The sequence below is a fragment of the Homarus americanus genome, unplaced genomic scaffold (assembly GCF_018991925.1).
Source record: "Homarus americanus isolate GMGI-L3 unplaced genomic scaffold, GMGI_Hamer_2.0 scaffold51859, whole genome shotgun sequence".
NCBI lineage: Eukaryota > Metazoa > Arthropoda > Malacostraca > Decapoda > Nephropidae > Homarus > Homarus americanus.
The window spans coordinates 3,850,612-3,871,391 of record NW_024711292.1 but is presented as its reverse complement, the minus strand read 5'-3'; the positions used below and the strand labels follow the sequence as shown (position 1 = coordinate 3,871,391).

Below are 20,780 nucleotides of genomic sequence, written 5' to 3'. Positions count from 1 at the left end.
TGCCTTCCCCTAATGGACGCTGGACATTTAGACCAGAAAACTGAGACTGGACAAACAGCCTGGGAGCAAACATAAACACAGGTCTCTTACGGTGACACAGGGACGAGCTTCCGGCAGGCGAGGAACACGTAGTCAAGTGGTGGACGGTTTCTCTGTGGTTAGGTTAGGTTAGGTTAGGTCAGGTCAGGTCAGGTCAGGTTAGGTTAAGTTAGGGTTTTCTCCTACTTAATGTTCCAAGTTCGTGTTGTCTCTCTACCATATATACTGGTTACTTTAGGTGCTCTCTCTCTCTCTCTCTCTCTCTCTCTCTCTCCTTTTCTACTCCATTTACTTTCCTTGCTCTTCTTGCTTTTTCTCTCACCCAAACACACAAAATAAACACACCCACCCATCCATCCACCCTCCACCACCCAGCCACCCCACCCACCAGCCACCCAGCCACCCACCACCCACCCACCCACGAATAAAACACACATGTTTTCTGAACAGCTGAGATTAATTGTCAGCTGGAGGTGGGGGTGGTAAGGGTGGAGTGGTGGGGGTGGAGTGTGGGAGGTGGAGTGAGAGAGGTGGAGTGGAGGGGGTGGGGGGGGGTGGGTGGTGGGGGTGGAGTGGTGGGGTGAGTGGTGGGTGGAAGGTGGGGGGGGGTGGGTGGGGGGTGGGTGGGGGGTGGGTGGTGGGGGGTAGAGTGGTGGGGTGGTAGGGTGGGTGGTGGGGGTGGAGTGGGGGGTGGAATGGTAGGGGTGGAGTGGTAGGTGGGTGGTGGGGGTGGAGTGGTGGGGTGGAGTGGTAGGGGTGGTGGCAGGGTGGGTGGTGGGGGTTGGTGGTGGGGTGGGTGGTGGGGTGGTGGTGGGGTGGGTGGTGGGGTGGAGTGGTGGGGTGGAAGGTGGGGTGGGTGGTGGAGGGTGGGGTGGGTGGTGGGGGTGTGGGGTGGGGTGGGGTGGAGTGGTGGGAGGGTGGGGGTGGAGTGGTAGGGTTGATGGTGGGGGTGGGTGGCAGGGGTGGAGTAATGGGAGGTGGGGTGGCAGGGGTGGGGTGGTGGGGGTGGAGTGGTGGGGTGGAGTGGCAGGGGTGTGGGGGGGGTGGTGGGGGGGGGGGTGGGTGGTGGGGGGGGTGGCAGGGGGGTGGGGTGGGTGTGGGGGTGGGTGGTGGGGGTGGGTGGTGGGGTGGTGGTGGGGTGGGTGGTGGGGAATGAGGGGTAGGGGGCAGGGACAGGGTAAAGGGCAGGGAGGATACACTAGAATCATTTGTTTCATGTCGGGTTCAAGAGAACTTTTTCAGAAGAACTTACGTGTGTGTTTGAGAGAGAGATTCTTCTCCATCGTAACATCCAGTGAGGTTGACCAAACACTCGACAGTCAACATCTCACCTAACCTAACCTAACCTAACCTAACCTAACCAAGGGAGGCGACTCTTTCATTCCATCTCACCAAGAAAGTGATTAAATTTACACCAACAATATAATTCGTTTTTCTTACGTCAAAAAGAAAAAAACGTAACTATATTTTATCTTACGTGTTATTATTGTACACGTTGACGTAATGTTATTTCTCGTGGGGTTAATTTGACGTTTTACATGACACAACACAAAAATCGTGACACTATATCTTTTGAGTTTTTGAGAAGAAATTTATCAGCTTCTAAAATTATAAATCAATGTAATGCTTTTTGTTTTCTGTTTTTTAGTTTGTATGAGTGTATAAAAGTTTTTGATATTTTATATGTATACGTATAGAAGTTTGTATTATTTTATATATAAGTGTATACAACTTTTTTTAGTATTGAATATGTTGTTAGTATAATGCTCTGGTGTGTGTGTGTGTGTGTGTGTGTGTGTGTGTTTGAACGGCCTGCTCACACACACAAACATCACCTCTTCACCATACTGCCGGTAGAGAGGGGCGCCTATGTCCTGGCCACAACTCGATGTACAATTTCAAAAACAAAAATACCCTGGGCCACAACACTACTGGATATAGCAGCTCTCAGCCACCAGATCGATATATAGATGTGACATATAATCCACCGCCTTCAGGTGAAAGAGGTATACGCCCAAGAGGGAGAGAAAACCGACCACGATGTGAAGTTTTACCAATAATCCCAGTGGTAACAGCGGGTGACGGCTTTACTTCGCGTTTCTCTTCCTCGCCTCGCTGTTGCTTCACCAATCTCACTCTTCTCCTTTTTTATTTCAAGTTTAAAAAAAAAATTCCCTGATGTACGAATGATTGAAAACTAGAAATATTGCGGTTATTTACGAGGTAGTCTCTGGTGTGAGCAAACTAAACCCTGAAGGCTTAGTGGGGATGATGGTGTGTGTGTGTGTGTGTGTGTGTGTGGAGGACAGGAATAGCTAGCTACACCGAGTGATTTCCCTACCACAGCGGCCACAAGAGGCTTTCTCCACACCACTACTCACTAAGCCACATAGTTCATCTACAATAAGAACATTTCTCCAGTGTACGGTCCTGGGTGTTACTCCGAGCCCCTGTAAACGCACTAGTGAAGGAGACTGTACCTAACCTCACCTTACCCACACAGGTATAGCGTTTAAGTGATTAATATTAAGGTGAAATAAGCAACTGGCACTCGAATCTTCAGGTCACACACACACACACACACACACACACACACACACACACACACACACATTTGGGCTTTGAGAAGTAAAAAACAATAAAAAACTATCGCTCCATCAAGAAGTACTCGAACAAAAGCTTTAATTAGAGAAAAAAAAGTCATATCAAAGTCACCAGAAGAGAACGACAGTATAAGACACAAAGAAATCGTCGTCAATGAGGATCTGAAGAGATATTTCATACAATTGTCTACGAGAGCCTGAGTGAGGATATGGTCGAGGGATAAAGTAAAACTGTAAACACATTCAAAACGTACCTGGTCATATTCTTCCAGTAAAACAGTAACTCAGGCCTTTAAATACTGTATACATAATTAAAACAACAAACAATGCTCTTATTATTTTTCTATTTTTAAACAAGTAAACCAAACCCCCACAAAAAAGACTCGCCCTCCCCCCTCCCACAGACAGACAGAGATACACACCCACACGCAACTCGCCTCGCCGTCAAGATGTAGATGGCTCCTTGTAGGGATTCGAACCTGAACTTCCATATTCATGAGGCGATTGGTACTCACGCCAGGCCAGATTATCACAAGTTCCAGCTTGTTTCTTAACGGTCCACATCCTCTAAAGGGGATCCAGAAGGGTTAATAGGGGTGTGGGACGGGAGGGGAGGGGAGGAAGGATGGGACGGGAGTGGAAAGAGGATGTGTTGGGGGTATGGGACGGAACGGGAGGAAGAGGTGTGTGGGTTGGCAGCAGGGTGAGAGAGGGGGGAAGAGGTGTGGGGAGGAGGTGACGGAGGAGGGGGGGGCGGGGGTGAAGATGAGGAGGGGGTGTGGTAGAGGTGTGGGGGGGTGACGGAGGAAGGGGGTGGTAGGTGTGGGGGGTGTGGGGGTGGTAGTGTGTGGGGGGGGGTGTGTGTGTGTGTGTGTGGGGTGGTGTGTGTGGGGGGGTGAGGAGGAGGAGGAGGGTGATTATGTACAGATGCTTAACTCTATATACCGAGGAAATGAAGGAGCTTGGATACACTACCGGCCACACTACCACCTTGTGTACCAAAGGCTCAGTATATAGTTAACACCCTCCCTAACAGCTCGTCAGGTATATGGACCCACTCTCACGCTTATGCAAATAATAAAGGCTTTGTTTACACGATTTAACAAGGTGAGGTCAGGTGAGGAATGAGGCCAGACATAACATCTATGACACACTAACCAGCGGTACTCCACTTATCTCACCTGAGGAGTTGCCTGCCTATGGGTGTTTACATTGTCTTAATTCACTTAACTAACTAAACAGTTCCACTTTACATGGTCATTGAAGCACGGTAGTTGATGAGGGAGGCGCGTGACTCTCCGTAAAGGAAAACAACATTATCTAGCTTCTCTTGGCTGAAGCTAAACCAAAGCTAAAAGCATAACCCACACTTATATGACCATAGTGTTAGCTGAAGGAACTCTGCCTCGCCCTGATGACCACTTCTGATCCTTCCGCTGATGCATCTGGTCTGGTTTAGGTTATGTTTGGTGAGTTAATTGTGGCTAGATTGTGATTTTAAACAGGTAAGGTGGGTGTGAGGTGGTGGATGTGGGTTGGTGGGTGTGGGTGTGGGGTGGTGGGTGTGGGTGTGGGGTGGTGGGTGTGAGGTGGTGGGTGTGGGGAGGTGGTGGGTGTGGGGTGGTGGGGACAGGTGTGGGGTGGTGGAGGACAGGTGTGGACAAAGAGCCATCACCATACACATACGATCTGTCAACTCACTCCCAGTTCATGCTGCCTCTATTATACACAACCCACTGCAGGAACACTGACCAATGTAATCTACACTGTAACGAGTCATGCTAACTAACAACATGGTCTACGATGTTAAAATGTCAGATTAGGTAACAACTTAGCCTACACTGCTAACAAACTATGCTAGCTAACAACTTAAGTGTACCCTGTTAAGAAGTCATAATAGCTAACAACTTTGTCTCCACTGTTAACTAATTGTACATTGTTAGCAAGTCTTGTTAGCTAACAATTTTGTCTACACTGTTAACAAAGCAGGGACGCAATCACAAAAATTCTGCGGCATAAAAAATATAAACGTAAATTGTGCTTGTGTGAACACCGACTTTGTAGAGAAATTGAAACAGGTTAAAAAAAAAAAAACTGGGAATAGGAAAATATTGTGGAGCTTTTGTAAATATCAGTTAAATTGAAATGTGAATTAAATAGAAAAAGAACAGTAACTGAAAGTAAAGAGATTTTCATTGAGGTAATTTATTATTAAATGGAGAGAACGACATCAATATTTACATTTCATCTGCCGTGCGAGTTTTTCTGGGCCTCTGGTATATTTGGTAACTTCTGTATATATATAATTTGGATACGGAGCGCCACAGTTTATTCCTCCATCAAAACTACTTATCTTTTAGTAGTATTATATATTAGAGAAAGTTTTTATCAATAGTCTGAAATTTATAAACTATGATGATGGCTGAACACTTCGTAACAATACTTGATTACAGTAGTTGGTCTGTTGTTGTCAGGTGGCGTCTGGCAACAACTCCTCCCGTGGTGCGTCTGTTTGCCGTCACTTGTCAGAAAGTTCTCTCAGTGAGCGAGTCAGTCTGTCTCTCGGTCACAACTGGTATTCATGAAGCTGATTGAATCATTGAGAGAGAGAGAGAGAGAGAGAGAGAGAGAGACGCTACGGAGGGTGAATGGGAGAGGCCAGGGAGAGACAACAGGCTGGGAGGAGACTCACAGAGGGTTCATATGGGTAAGAAGCTGAGTTGTGATTGGTGGAAACCACTTACCTCCTGACCCCACCCCCCCCTCCCCGTGTAGGCCTGCCACCCTGTCATCCTCCATCACCACCACCATCGACTACAACCAACCACCACCAGTGTAACGAACTATGATCATAACAACAACCACAACTTATCACAACCAACACTTGACCTCCCCCAATTAACATATCCTTAAACAAGATTAAAATTACCTAAACTTTAATTATGAATAAACTCAAAATAAAAAAAATCTTCAAATTGGAAAGTAAATTATACACCAAAAGTGACTAACTAAAAAAATGCATTAAAAAACTGGCACCTAAAACATACATCAGTCGATTAATTAGCAAATGAAGACAAATTTAATTATTTCGTGGGTCATTAATTAATATGTAACTATTTTTTTGTGTGTGTGGGGGAGAGGGGGGGAATATGTAGAACTGTTATTTTTTGTGTTATGTTAATGGAAGCTAGTTTTTTGAAGGTCAAATTTGTTCTTTTTCATTTAAGCCATTGTTCACTATCATAAAATCACTATACCTAACTACGGTAAGGTAAAGTTAGGTTAGGTTAGATTAAGTTAGGTTATGTTAGGTAAAGTTAAGCAAGGTAAAGGTAAGGTTAGGTTAGGTAAGGTAAGGTGTAAGGTAAGGGTAAGTAAGGTAAGGTAAGGAGGTTAGGTAGGTAAGGTAGGTTAGGTAAGGTAGTAAGGTAAGGTAAGGTAAAGGTAAGGTTAGGTAAGTAAGGTAAAAGTAAAGTAAGGTAAGGTGTAAGGTAAAGGTAAGGTTAGGTAAGGTAAGGTAAAAGGTAGGTTAGGTTAAATTAGAGAAACAGTGAGGGAGGAAAACACGATTAAAACTGAGGCAAGAAAACAAAAAAGAGACAAAACTACAATTCATACCAAGATTTCATGACACAGGGCACGAGACACAGGACACGAGACACAGGACGCAGACACGAAGACGACACGACGGACACGAGACACAGGACACGAGACACAGGGACGGACACAGGGACACAGAGACACAGAACCTACACAGACCACCGGCACAGGCACGGGACGAGACACAGGGCAGACGACACACGACACGGGACACGAGACACGGGACACATAAACCTCTCCATACACCCTATCCACCCCCCATCCCCCCACCCCCCCACCGTCTTAGGTATTGCCTCCGCCGGAAGTCCCAACCAGATATATTTGCAGCTGGGAGCCCGAGAACGTAATGAACGAGACAGCGATCACTTAGTCCTGGAGGAAATAACAAGAGCAATGTAAGGTATGTTGGAACAGCTGCCTACTGTTACGTCGATCACATTCGCTGAGACGACCGAGTTATTGTGGTCATTTCTGCGTTTTGGTCTATGTGTGGAATTTGTGGCGGGTGTTAGTGTCGTATTTTATGAATTATGTGGAGGTTGTTGACGATTAAATACCTCAGAGGTTATTTTATCACTGTAATGTTACTTTGAGGTAGGGTAGGAGTGGGGTAGGGGAGGGTAGGGGTAGGGTGGGGTAGGGTGAGGGTAGGGTAGGGTGGGGGAGTGGGTGGGGTAGGGTAGGAGTGGGGTAGGGTAGGGTAGGGGGTAGGGAGGGTAGGGGTAGCGTGATTAATCTTAAAAGTAACATAACCTGGTGTGTCTAATATTCAGGTGATTCACTACTTGAGCACATTCCACAGACAGATGGGGCCCTAGAGTGAGGGCCTGCAGAGTGAGGGCCCAAGTGAGGGCCCCCAGAGTGAGGGCTCCCAGAGTTAGGGCCCCCAGAGTGAGGGCCCCCAGAGTGAGGGCCCCCCCCCCACTATGATCGACAACTACTCCAAATGGCCGCGATCATCAACATAAATCTAATATTGACGAGACTTAAAAAATTTACGAGTTACAGAAGAGTATAATGTATGCATTTTGAAATCGCATATAAGAGAGCTTCAATTAATTCACATTATTATGCTATTGGAGCATTATATCAACAGCGGCGTTAAGTCGGAAGCATCAATGAAGAACTTAATTAATGAATCGCACTTTGAATATCATGTAAATTTGCCAACTATTTATGGATATTAGTGAAGAGGCTGAGAAGAGGGGCATTTACAGTACAGTGGATAACGTATGAGTGAGACATGCAGATGAGGAGGTACGAATGAGAGATACAGGTGGGACATGCAGAGTGAGGAGATACGAAGTGAGGAGATGCGAAGTGGAGATACGGAGTGGAGAGATGCAGATTGAGGAGATGTGGAGTGAGAGATACGGGTGAGAGATGCAGGAGGGACATGCAGATGAGGAGATCGGAGTGAGAGATGCAGGTGAGAGATGTGGATTGAGAGAGATGCAGATGAGAGATACGGAGTGAGAGATGCGGGTGAGAGACAAGGGGTGAGAGGTAGATGAGAGACAAGGGGTGAGAGACAAGGGATGAGAGTTAAGAGGTAAGGAGTGAGACACAGAAAATACTTGGTTATCAACAAGAGACAAAATTATAACGTAAACATAAAGAAGTAAGAAACACACACACACACACACACACACACACACACACACACACACACACACACATGTCAAATCAGTGGAGGCAAGAATGGGGATGACACGCCAGCTTGCTCCCCACGTCAGCCTTGCTCCACACGCCAGCTTGCTCCACACGCCAGCTTGCTCCACATACTCCAGCTTGCTCCCACACGTCAGCGCTCCCCGCCAGCTTGCTCCCACGCCAACATCCCCACACAGCTTGCTCCCCACAGCTTGCTCCCCACGCCAACACTCCCCCGCCAGCAGTCTCCCCCACAGCAGTCTCCCCACACGCCAGCTTGCTCCCACGCCAGCTTGCTCCCACACGCCACTCCCACACGTCAGCTTGCTCCCACACGTCAGCTTGCTCCCAGCTGCTCCCACACGCCAGCTTTCTCCCACACACCAGCCTGCTCCCACAGGCCAGCTTTCTCCACACGCCAGCCTGCTCCCACGCCAGCTTCCTCCCACACGTCTCCATCTTCGCTATCATGAAGGCTTCGCGGCTGATCACCCAAAATATACACGACTTTTATCCCCAATGCTGCGAGAAATATCCCCGTGGAGAGACTGACGCTACCACCGCTGCCATCGCCACCACAGCCGCCTCGACACCGCCACCACAGCCGCCTCGACACCACCACCGCCACCACCGCCTTCTCGACACCGCACAGTTTCCACGAGAAGATTTTGCGGCTCCTCAACCCAACACATTTTTGAGGTTATCCCAACTTGGTCACGACGCCATTGAAAATACAAAGTTAGTGACGTAGCTGAATGGTCGAGGGGTGTTAAGGGAGAGAGAGAGAGAGAGAGAGAGAGGAGAGAGAGAGAGAGAGAGGAATGGTGATGGTAAGGAGGTTGTGAGACCTAAGGGAGGAAAGGAAGAGAGGTCAGGCGGAGGAGGAGGGTGGTGATGGTGGTGGTAGGGTGACAGGTAAGAGGAAGGAAGGAAGGAAGGAAGAGGTGCTGGAAGTATAGTGTTAGGCAGAGTCAGGGTATGAGGAAGGGTCAGGGTATGAGGGTCAGGGTATGAGGGTCAGGGTGTCAGGGTTAGACAGGTGATCCAGTAATCTTTAAGACGCAACTCACTATCTTCACGTTACAAGGGCGAGGAGGAGAAGAAGAAGAAAGAAGACGAAAGAAGGAAGAAGAAGACGAACAAAGAAGAAGAAGAATAAATAAGAAATAAAGAAGAAAAAAGAAAGAAAAAGAAAGAAAGCGAACCATCCTCAGAGTCTCAAGTAAATAAAGAAAGCCTTCGGGTGGTATAGACACACGTTGGTATAGTCCTGTGTTGGGAGTCTACCTTAGTGTGATGGTCCCTTACTCCCGGCACAACAACACTGTATGAAAGTTGGTAAGTAAGTTTTTGTGGGTCGTTGGGGGTTTTATACTCAATTACTCTCAATAATCAACCTTATAACAGTCCAAACTAGCTATCAGACCACCTAAAAGGGGTTCCATTATGAGTTCCTACACACAGTAACTCCCTGACAAGAGGATGCTAGGTTTGTGTTGGTCCATTTACCCGAAGGTGCATTACCAAGGCGGCCATCATCCATCATCCAACACAGAATTTCCTCTCATTCTGCTTCACATCTCACACCGGTAATTCCCTACCCTCAGTATCAGTCGCCGCAGCGAAGTTTTATATGACGGAATGAGTTATTGTGGTATAGGATTACTTCCCTTGGCTTAGGATGGAGTTTGTTGGCCCCGTTTGTGTTCACCTGCTGGTTGAACTATACAATTGGGTGGTTAGCAAGGATTAACAACTTTTGCAAACCTGGAATGATCAAAAGCTCACAGTTTTAAGCTGGAGCACGTACAGGCAGTTTATTCGTAGAGGGAGATACGTTAAGACAGGATGAAAATATTTGTAAAAAAAAAATGCTACTGTAACCTGGGTGAAGCTGAGGACTGATGTGAGTAACAAAATAAAATACTGTACCTGCCTTACTGCACTAGGAACTCTTTAGGACAGTAGGTCAGCTTATAAATTGATGTGTTACAATATGAGGCCAATGCACTCTACTCTTTCTTCTATAGAACACGACGCTGGTGGAGGTGTGAACCCAAGTGACTGACTCAGTACACAGGCTGATGCATTATTTATGAAGGTCAGTTCTCACGCACTTGTTTAAGACGGAACAATTATTTTTTATTTACTATTATTTCAGGATTTCAACACCAGTAAGTAGAGCGGGTGAAGCATGTAAGTTATATGAAATAGAGGCACCTTATACACATATTAGTCACATCGTGTTTACGGACGGCTTAAGGGAAGAGGTCGTAACTACGAGAAAATGTCGACCGAGAGACAAGTCGAATTTGGAGAAGACTTACCTGTGGGTGGCCATCTCGGCCTTGTAGAGGTCCTCCTCAGACTGGGTGTTGTGCAGGTTGGGTACGATGCCGTACAGGGAGCGGACGGAGGCTGGGTCGAAACAGGCCGGCCGGAAGGGTCCCGTGAGCACAGCCATGGTGGTGTAGTGGTGCGCTGTCACCACCCGCTGAACGTCAGCTCCACACGGATGTCTCTCTCGATGAACGTCTACACCAAGGGGGGGACAAGTGTGGGGGTGATGAATACATCTGAGGGGTGATGAACACGTGAAGTGATGAACACAGGTGAGAGTATGACACAGGTGAGGGAGTGATGAACACGTGAGGGAGTGATGAACACAGGTGGAAGGAGTGATGAACACAGGTGAAGTGATGAACACGTGAGGAGTGATGAACACAGGTGAAGGAGTGATGAACACAGGTGAGGGAGTGATGAACACGTGAGGGAGTGATAAACACGGGTGAGGGAGTGATGAACACAGGTGAGGGAGTGATGAACAAGTGAGGAGTGATGAACAGATGTATAATGTCAACTGGACGGACTTGGTAGGTAAATCAGTGACAAACATACAAAACACACACACACACACACACGCACGCACACACACACACACACACACACACACACACACACACACACACACACACACACACACACACACACACACACACACACACACATACAAACAAATAATCATCACTGTACAACAATTTTCTCAACATAAAACAAACTACACAAAACACTTGTCAGTTTCGCGACAAGAAGTTACCAAAACTAAATAAAGTAAGTGAGAGCAGAGCTACAGGACGTGTAGTCTGGCCCAGCTTGGTCACGGAGGACACCAGTCTCCTGACACTGACCTAAACTTTGTTAGTGTTTCCTTCTCCTCTTCCTCCCTCCTCACAAAGTTTCACATCTCTCTTGATATTATATATATATATATATATATATATATATATATATATATATATATATATATATATATATATATATATATATATATATATATAATGGCGCGTGCATCAGTGGCAGAGATGGGGGCGGCAGCGGCTCTCGTCACCATCGGTGGAGGATCAAAAATCGTAGTGACTTCATTTCATGCTCGACAAAACTCAATAATTGGGAAGCTTAAGAGATTAACTACTTCAGTATCAGCCTGAGAATAGCGAGGTCACTGCCAGAGGAGAGTGTTCACGCTGGCTGCTGGTGGTGATATTAACACACACACACACACACACACACACACACACACACACACACACACACACACACACACACACACACACACACACACACACACATACACACACATACACACACACACACACACACACACACACACACACACACACACACACACACACACACACACACCTGACTGTGTGAGTGTCGAGTTCCTGGATGACACATCGAGCTTGTTACATAACCTAGCTCCTGTAAGGCAGAGAGTCAACCTTGGAGTACATGTTCCTGTATGTATTGGTGGAGTGTATCTGGGGTTATATGCTGTTGTTGTGCTGCCTCATAATACAAGAAACATCAGATTAAATGTCAACAAAAATACCTGTGTAAGTTTCAACATTTCCTTGTGTTCCTTAAATATTTATAACATTACTGTATCACTTAACCTAAACACAGTAAACACCATGGAACCTTCGAAGGGTAACACGTACAAGGTGTGTGTGTGTGCGTATGTATATGTATGTATGTGTATGTATGTATGTATGTATGTATGTATGTATGTATGTATGTATGGTACTGCAGTTAGCCCACGACTCTGCACTGTTCTCTCTGTTGATTGCAATCGAGTATTGTCTGAATCTGTTGGTTAAGTTCACGTAAAAGTTTATACATAACTGGCAGGAAGTTAACTGGTCTGTGTGTGTGTTTTAAATCTTCTTTGTTTTCCTTTTCGAACACATGTATGACGATGGCATGATGGCACTGATGCATGGCACTGTTATGATGGCACTGTTGCATGATGGCACTGTTGCATGATGGCACTGTTGCATGATGGCACTGATGCATGATGGCACTGTTGCATGATGACACTGATGCATGATGGCATTATTGTATGATGGCACTGTTGCATGATGGCACTGTTGCATGATGACACTGTTGCATGATGGCACTGTTGCATGATGGCACTGTTGCATGATGACACTGTTGCATGATGGCACTGTTGCATGATGGCACTGTTGCATGATGGCACTGTTGCATAGAGGCATTGTTGCATGATGATGGCACTGTTGCATGATGATGGCACTGTTGCATGATGGCACTGTTGCATAATGGCACTATTGCATGATGGCACTGATGCATGATGGCAATGTTGCATGATGATGGCACTGTTGCATGATGGCACTGTTGCATGATGGCACTGTTGCAGCCTCGTGGCACTGTGATACCTTATGCAGGAACCATTGTGATTTCCTCTCCTTTTGTTGTATGCCTTGATAGTCCTTATCACACACAGACACACAGGTATAGGTGTAATTATGACAGTGCCACAAGGTCCTGGACTCTCACTCCGCCACAACCGTCACTCCCACCACAACCGTCACTCCACCACAACCGTCACTCCACCACAACCATCACTCCACCACAACCGTCCTCCCACAACCGTCACTCCACCACAACTGTCACTCCACCACAACTGTCCTCCACCACAACTGTCCTCCACCACAACCGTCACCCACTACAACTGCTCCACCACAACTGTCACCCCACCACAACAATCACTCCACCACAACTGTCCTCCACCACAACCGTCACTCCCACCACAACCGTCACTCCACCACAACTGTCCTCCACCACAACTGTCCTCCCACCACAACTGTCACTCCACCACAACGTCACTCCCACAACCGTCACTCCACCACAACTGTCACTCCACCACAACCGTCACTCCACCACCACTCCCAAACTAATCAACATGTGGGTGGTCCAACCTTCTGATATCACTGAGAAATAACACCAAAGATAATAAAAAAAATATAACCAGAAGAAAAAATAACACAAAAACTGGGAGGGATGATAACACGGTATTTGCGCGAGTGGGGCGGAGTGGGGTGGAGGGGGAGGGATGAGGTGGTGGCGACAGTGGGAGATGGAGTGGGGGAGGGGGATGAGGTGGTGGCGACAGTGGGATGGAGTGGAGGGATGGAGAGAGGAGATGAGTGGAGTGGGGATGGGAGTGGGGGGGAGGAAGGGGAGGGCCTTATCTAAGCTGCCAGTCCACCCCACTCTGCTACGGATCAACTTTTTGCACTCTGCAATTTTTTCTTCTTCTTCAATTCGGTTATCATAACAAGAGAGGTGTGAAGGGGCTTTTGGGTGACTCAAGCTCTTCTATATAGACAAAATATTTCTTTAATGCGATAATTCAGTTCAAGAATTTAATACCTAATAATCTTTTCTTCATTCAACATTAAATGGTGGTTGATGTGAGGGAGCTTATGAAGACTTTAGGGTCCAGGTGGTGAGATTGTTTTGTTAAGTTGTTTATTCAGACATGGCCAGGGAGGGCATTCATGATTTGGGAAGATTTCATGGGTTGGGGATAGATTTTATGTTGGGGATAGATTTCATGTGTTGGGGATAGATTTTATGGATTGGGAAGATTTTTTGGGTTGGGGATAGATTTTATGGGTTGGGGATAGATTATATGGGTTTGGGCAGATTTTATGGGTTGGGGAAGATTTTATGGGCTGGGGCAGATTTTATGGGTTGGGGAAGATTTTATGGGTTGGGGAAGATTTTATGGGCTGGGGGCGATTTTATGGGTTGGGGATAGATTTTATGGGTTTGGGGAAGATTTTATGGGCTGGGGCAGATTTTATGGGTTTGGGGGAAAAATTTTATGGGCTGGGGCAGATTTTATGGGTTGGGGGCAGATTTTATGGGCTGGGGCAGATTTTATGGGTTGGGGCCAGATTTTATGGGCTGGGGCAGATTTTATGGGTTGGGGAAGATTTTATGGGCTGGAGCAGATTTTATGGGCTGGGGCAGATTTATGGGTTGGGGATAGATTTTTGGGCTTGGGAAGATTTTATGGGTTGGGGAGGTCCATGAGATCGTCCCAAAACCATAGAGACAAACATAGATGAGAGACAAAGACATGGTTGAAGACACATAGATGAGAGACAAAGCAAAGATATAGATTAGAGACAGAGATGAATAAGAGAGACAAAGACACAAATAAAAGACACATGGAGGTCAATGAGATACATATAGAAGAGATAAAATCACAAAAAGGAAGACACATAGGTACACATCTGGGGTGAAATAGTGTACAAGAGAGAGACAGAGAATCTAGCAGCGGCCAACGATAAAATATTGAAGAGTTAACCAGCAGTATTATTTACAACATTCAATATTCCTTTTCATTCCCAGTGTGTGTGTGGGGGGGGGCAGGGGGGAGGGGAAGACACTTAGAATAAATCTACTCGTCCTAATCCTCGTTATAGTGGTTTAGATTAGCGGGATTTACCTCGGTGTAAACCTCTCTGGTAAGAAAAGAAGACTACGCCATAAAATTGGATTATATTTGACAGTAATTCTTTCGTTATTCGCTTTTTTATTGATGCGTTAAACTTTAGGTGAAAAAATAATGAAAGTGATTACGTCAAACATTAAAGAAATATAATGTTTTAAAAGCTTCAAGTCTCGACATTATGAAGAAAAATCATCGGTCTTTGAGGTTAGGCAGAGGGTGGCGAGGAGGTGGAGGACACGAGTGAGATATAACACATAGGAATTTTAGGTAGTTGTACTTAACACGCCAACAGAGGTTACAAATACGGACTTTAAAAACACCGACAGCGTATTTCTCACCTGTTCACACCTGTTAAAGCAATCAAGACCTCGCATTGTCAGTATAATAAACCTTCTGAGAAAATACACTCCACGACACCGAGTCAGTTCAGGTTCACAGTCAGGAGACTTCCTAATACCTGACCTTCATCTTCTCCAGCCAGGTAAATGGAACAAACACCTGGGCATCAGAGTGAAGAAGCCAGAGTGATCACTTCTCACATAGGTCAGGCCTTTGATGCTTTCTGGCACAAAGGTTTGGTTCTATGATGCAGAATTTAGGTACTGATGAAAAATTATTCTCATTTCTCAAGAGCCATCTGGTGAAAAAGCTTCTCTGATGTACTGAGTGGTGTTGAGTCACAGTAAGATCCAGGTGGTGGTTGAAGAGTCTCTGAGTAGTCTTTGAAACCCTCTGTTGGGGATATTATTTTGACTAATACCCAAGCTCAGGAGTCAAGCTGTGGGTATAGGGTATTCACTACTGTCTGCTTGTATGATTGTACGATAATTCTTACAAAAAGGGAAAACAGGATTACTTAAATTTGGGAAGAACGTCTATTTAACACAACAAGGTGGGGCTAAATGTCTGGCTGTCACTTTAGAACCATTAACATACAACTTCAACATAAATACTTCCTAATAACAGCTAGACCAAACAAACAAGTCTCCCCTGCCACCTTCACAGAGTCTCCATTTCAAGACATGTCCCCGGGTGCTGCCGAGACACGCAATATATTTACTGTCCTGTAGGCGTCTCTGCAGAGGAGGAGGACACAAATGACCTGACAAACACCCAGGACACGGAGAGACAGACAGCAAGTGTAGTCTTATATCTGGGACACAGGTGAGCCTTCCACAGCAGGTACCAGAGTAAGTGTATATCGTATGTGCCATAGTAAGTGTCAGAGCATGTGTCCGTCTCCTTGCAGGTGTCAGTCATCAGGAACGTGTTAAATGTAACAATTGGACACTGCAGCAGGACCTGAGCAAGTGTTCACTCCAATGAATGATGTACACGTCAGTCCAGGTGTGAGTGAATGTATGGGGGCAGGTTTGACCAATGACACAGATGTGGGACAGATTTAACTATGACGTGGATAGGAGCAAGTTTGACTCAATAACGCAGGGATAGGAAAAAGTTTGACTCTTATGGACGCAGGTGTAGAAGCAGGTGTGACAATAACACCAGGTATAGGAACAGCTATGTCTCACCTGCTTAATGATGAGTGGCCGTGTCGTCCCTAAGCTTCAAGAGCTCAGTAAAGTCAAGTGGCCATTACACTCAAGCTCTGTGACCCGCTGCTTAACATGGACTTGATCCCGTCCTTCTGGCTCACCATCTCAGCTGAACTGATCTCTCACGACCTGCAGGAGAGTGTGAGGGAGAGTGAGGGAGGTGAGGGAGAGTGAAGGGGAGGGTGAGGGAGGTGAGGAGGTGAGGAGTGAGAGTGAGGGAGAGAGTGAGGGAGGTGAGGGGAGGTGAGGGAGGTGAGGAGGGTGAGGGAGAGTGAGGAGGGTGGGGGAGGGTGAGGGGAGGGTGAGGGAGGGTGGGGGAGAGTGAGGGAGTGAGGGAGGGTGGGGAGGGGTGAGGGAGGGTGTGGGGGGAGGGTGAGGGGAGGTGAGGGAGGGGTGAGGGGAGGGTGAGGAGGTGAGGGAGGTGAGGGAGTGAGGGAGGGTGAGGGAGGTGAGGAGGTGAGGGAGTGAGGGAGGTGAGGAGGTGAGGAGGGTGAGGGAGGTGGGGGAGAGTGAGGGAGGGTGAGGGAGGTGGGAGGAGAGGGTGAGGAGGAGGGGGTGGGGAGGGTGAGGAGAGTGAGGGGTGAGTGGAGGGGGAGTTCTGGGGTTACGTTGGAGAGATATAGAGAGAGAGGAGAGAGAGTCTACTCGTGCAGCCCCCTTCGTACACTAGACGTCAAGAGCACGACATTTACAATGAAAAATCTGCTAATAAAAACACACATACACAAACACACACACACACACACACACACACACACACACACACAGAACATAATACCATGCACCTGATTTATATATTAATAAAACTAGCCCACGTCCCTCTCATAACACTTACATACAACTCATCGTACAAATAAATTCTCGCTAACTGTGAAATTAAAAAAGAAAAAAAAAAGTAAAAAGTAATAAATTATTTTTAAAATGTAACCGTGATGAAACAGAAGCTTATACTATTGAGGATGTGATTTAAGCTGGAGAACGTTCAAGATTGATGGTTTAAATAATGATAATAATAATGATAATAATAATAATAATACAATATTCACCTCTGTTAAATAATGATAATAATAATACACATTCCTCTGTTCACTACACACACACACACACCCTTGACCTATGTTGACCTTAATGACCTTACTTATCTGGTAATGTGAACTCAAGCCCAGGTCAGCAATGTTGTGTTCGGACATGTCATAACCGTGTTCTTGAAGATGGTGATTTTCCCCAGCCTCTGCTTCTCCAAGTTACGGAACTGTTAACATAAAAAGTAACGGTGAGTTAGTGCTACTGTGACGTGTGTTAGGTTAGGTTAGAGTTAGAGTTAGGTTAGGTTAGGTTAGGTTGGGCTGGGCTGGGTTGGGTTGGTTATTTTCTGGTTGAATTAAGCTGAGGGTCTAATCTTCAGGTGATCCGAATGTTGTTGAAGTTTCTTAAATATTACAAGAAACTCAATTGGGTTCGGTCAGGAAATTGGGATATTATTCGACTAAGAGAGTTTCGAGGGTTCGACCAGAGTCTCATTTCCCACTCTCTCAACCCATTTCCTCTCTCAACCCATTTCCCCTCTCTCAACCCATTTCCCACTCTCTCGACCCATTTCCCCTCTCTCGACCCATTTCCCTCCTCTCGACCCACCCACTCTCGACCCATTTCCTCTCTCGACCCATTTCCCTCTCTCTCGACCCTTCAACTCGACACAGACTTCTGAAAGCTCGAGACGTAACTTGGAGTAAGCCCAAAGCTCCATCTTACAACACAAACACGACACTCCAGTGCAAATTGAAATCATCTAACAACCAATTAGATTTGAGACTCGCCCCCACCCCCCTCAACCCTTACTTGAGGCGTAACCAATCAGAGGTCAGCGTTCAGGGAGTTCAGGGGATTCTGGGTGCTATATAGTGGTCATTAAAATCTCGGCAACCTTTTCTCTGAAGTCGGGTAGAAGACGCCACAAGGTCGCTCCATGACTCATCTTTATAATGAACTGAGGCGAGATGCTGTATGTTAACAAATGAGGGGGGGTGGGCTCATTACCACCACACCACACCCACGCATACACACACACACACCTGCACACACACACCTGCACACACACACACACGCGACAGAGTTCCTGGATACAACTATTATCAGTCCTGAGTTAAAAGCATCCTCCAGGCGATTGTACTTATTCTGAGCTTCACAAGACGTACAACCACCCCAGACCTGACCTAACCTAACCTAACCTAACCTACTAACCTGCCTCCCTCCTCAGCTCAGTATGCAGAGTTATTTGATGTTTGATGTAGCATAATGAGGTAACGTTACCTTGGTGGCTTAGGAGTAAACTGTAGATTATTTCAGCCTCTGAGTTTTCTATGATAAGGCGGTTTATTATGGAGTTAAGGTATTTCTCTGCTCTAGTAATAACTGCAAGTGGGATATGGCAATACTGGCCCCCACACACACACACACACACACACACACACACACACACACACACACACACACACTGACTTGCCTGGATCACACCTCGGATCAAAAGACTTATGCAACAGAGAGACAGAGCCTTTCATCTCAATGACCATCCACTACAGGTCACTTCACAACAGAGTCATCCGCAGAAATACGCACTCCAAAGAAGTCCCACTACCCAGCAAATTACAACACCTGAAGCAGACCAACATCAGTCAATGGTATGGTAAGCTTAAGAACTCTGTGGACTAAACAATATGACACATCCCTCCTTCCTCAGCCATCTCACTAATGTTGACGCAGCTGAGCAAACAAATAACCATTTCGCTGCACTATATGCCAGACGCTCCCGCGGCTTGACACAACACTCTCCCTGCTTACCTACCAGCCCCCCTTCCCACTGACTTAGTAGAAGAATTTGACGTAGCAAAACGCCTGGACAAACTAAAATTAAAACGCTCTACCACCCCCATTGACTTACCAATGAAACTGTTCAAGAGTTCTCCCCGGAGCTTGCTAAACCCTCTGCTCCATCATCAATGCTTCTCTCAGTCAAGCCAGATGCCCAGCTAACTGGAAGACCTCTTATGTATCACCAGTGCCCAAGTCAACCAGCCCCAATCAATAAACCAGCTACGACCTATTGCAATCACCCCAATACCCAGCCCTAATCTGTGAAAGTTTGTGTTTGACAGGGCTTATGCTGATATTGCAGGAGTCGTAGACCCTCAGCAATTTGGCAACATGAAAACTCTCCTCCACCACTCACTGTCTTGTCAGCTTTCTCGATTACATATACCGCCATCTCGAGAAACGAAAAACGTCTGTAGCTGTCGCCTGTTGATTTCACTAAAGCGTTCGACCTAGTCGACCACAATATAATCATAAACAAAGCTATTGACCTCGGGCTTCGGAGAAATCTCATACCATGACACAGACTTCCTCAGTGACCGACGCCAAGCTATGCGCTTCCGAGGGCTGTCTCCACCTTTCAGTCACTCACCTGTGGCGTCCCCCAAGGCACCAAGATGGGACCCACTCTGCTTCCTTATGCTCATCAATGATGCCCTAGAGAAACCCCTGCTCGCTGGAAATATGTCGACGACTCCACCATTGGGATCAGCGTCAACAATTCTGCTCCCAACTATACCGCCCTTCAGGATTTATTGAACAGTCTCCAAAACTGGGCCACCAACAACCATGTCACCATCAACCATACCAAGACCATGGTTATGCATCAACCTCTCTCCGACATTGTCCACACCCTCCATTACCCTAGGTCCGAACACACTCCAGGTTGTAGATTCGAAGCTCCTCGGCGTCACCATAGACAACAAACTAAATTGGAAACCACACGTCGGTGAAGTTGTCAATCCTCCAGTTTCCGTCTCCACCTCCTCCGCCGACTCAAGTCCCTCGTTCCCACACGAGCTCCTCAGTGTATACACAACATTCATACTTCCCAAGCTCACCTATGCCTCCCCACCTGGTCTTCCTCTCTAAATGCCACACAACGTAAACACCTAGAAAAAGTGCAAAAAGGGGCATGCAAGATTATTCTCTCCCTTCCTACACCACATATCAGAAGCGCTCAACACACTGACCCTTTCGACTCTCACTGACCATCACCACGGCCTCATCTGCAAATTTGGTAAGCTTCTACACCATCCCCGACACGGCCCCTACTACCTGAGATCCCTGTCCGAGAATTGCTGTTCGACACCACAACCGCATCCAGCCCATACTTGCACGAACTCAGTCGCTATAAGAACAAGTCCCAACCGTAAAATTAACAATAACATGTAATAAATCAGTGTATTCCTCCCAATAAACACTGCCTCCCTACACTGTCACTATGTTGAAATGAACTGTAGTTTGAGCTGATCCCCATCAGTTATATATTTATTTGTCACTTATGTCCCTTGTTATTTGTAATTCGTAACCCATTCCCCAAATATGTAACTGTATATTTTCAGCCTTCTGGCTAGCTCTTCAATAAACCGTTAATTATTATTATTATTATTACACCACATTACTTATGCCTCC

At 46.4% G+C, this 20,780-nt stretch overlaps 1 protein-coding gene across 4 annotated transcripts in view; it reads right to left on the bottom strand.

Moving 5' to 3' along the window:
• LOC121875160 overlaps window positions 1–10,426 on the bottom strand; it is a 40,427-nt gene extending 30,001 nt beyond the window's left edge. For all 4 annotated transcript variants that reach the window (XM_042379635.1, XM_042379707.1, XM_042379782.1 and 1 more), the window contains exon 1: window positions 10,223–10,426. In XM_042379635.1, coding sequence (XP_042235569.1) covers window positions 10,223–10,359 — 137 coding nt within the window. In that variant the 5' untranslated portion in view covers window positions 10,360–10,426. The remainder of the gene's footprint in view (window positions 1–10,222) is intronic.
• Between the last annotated feature and the right edge of the window lie 10,354 nt (window positions 10,427–20,780).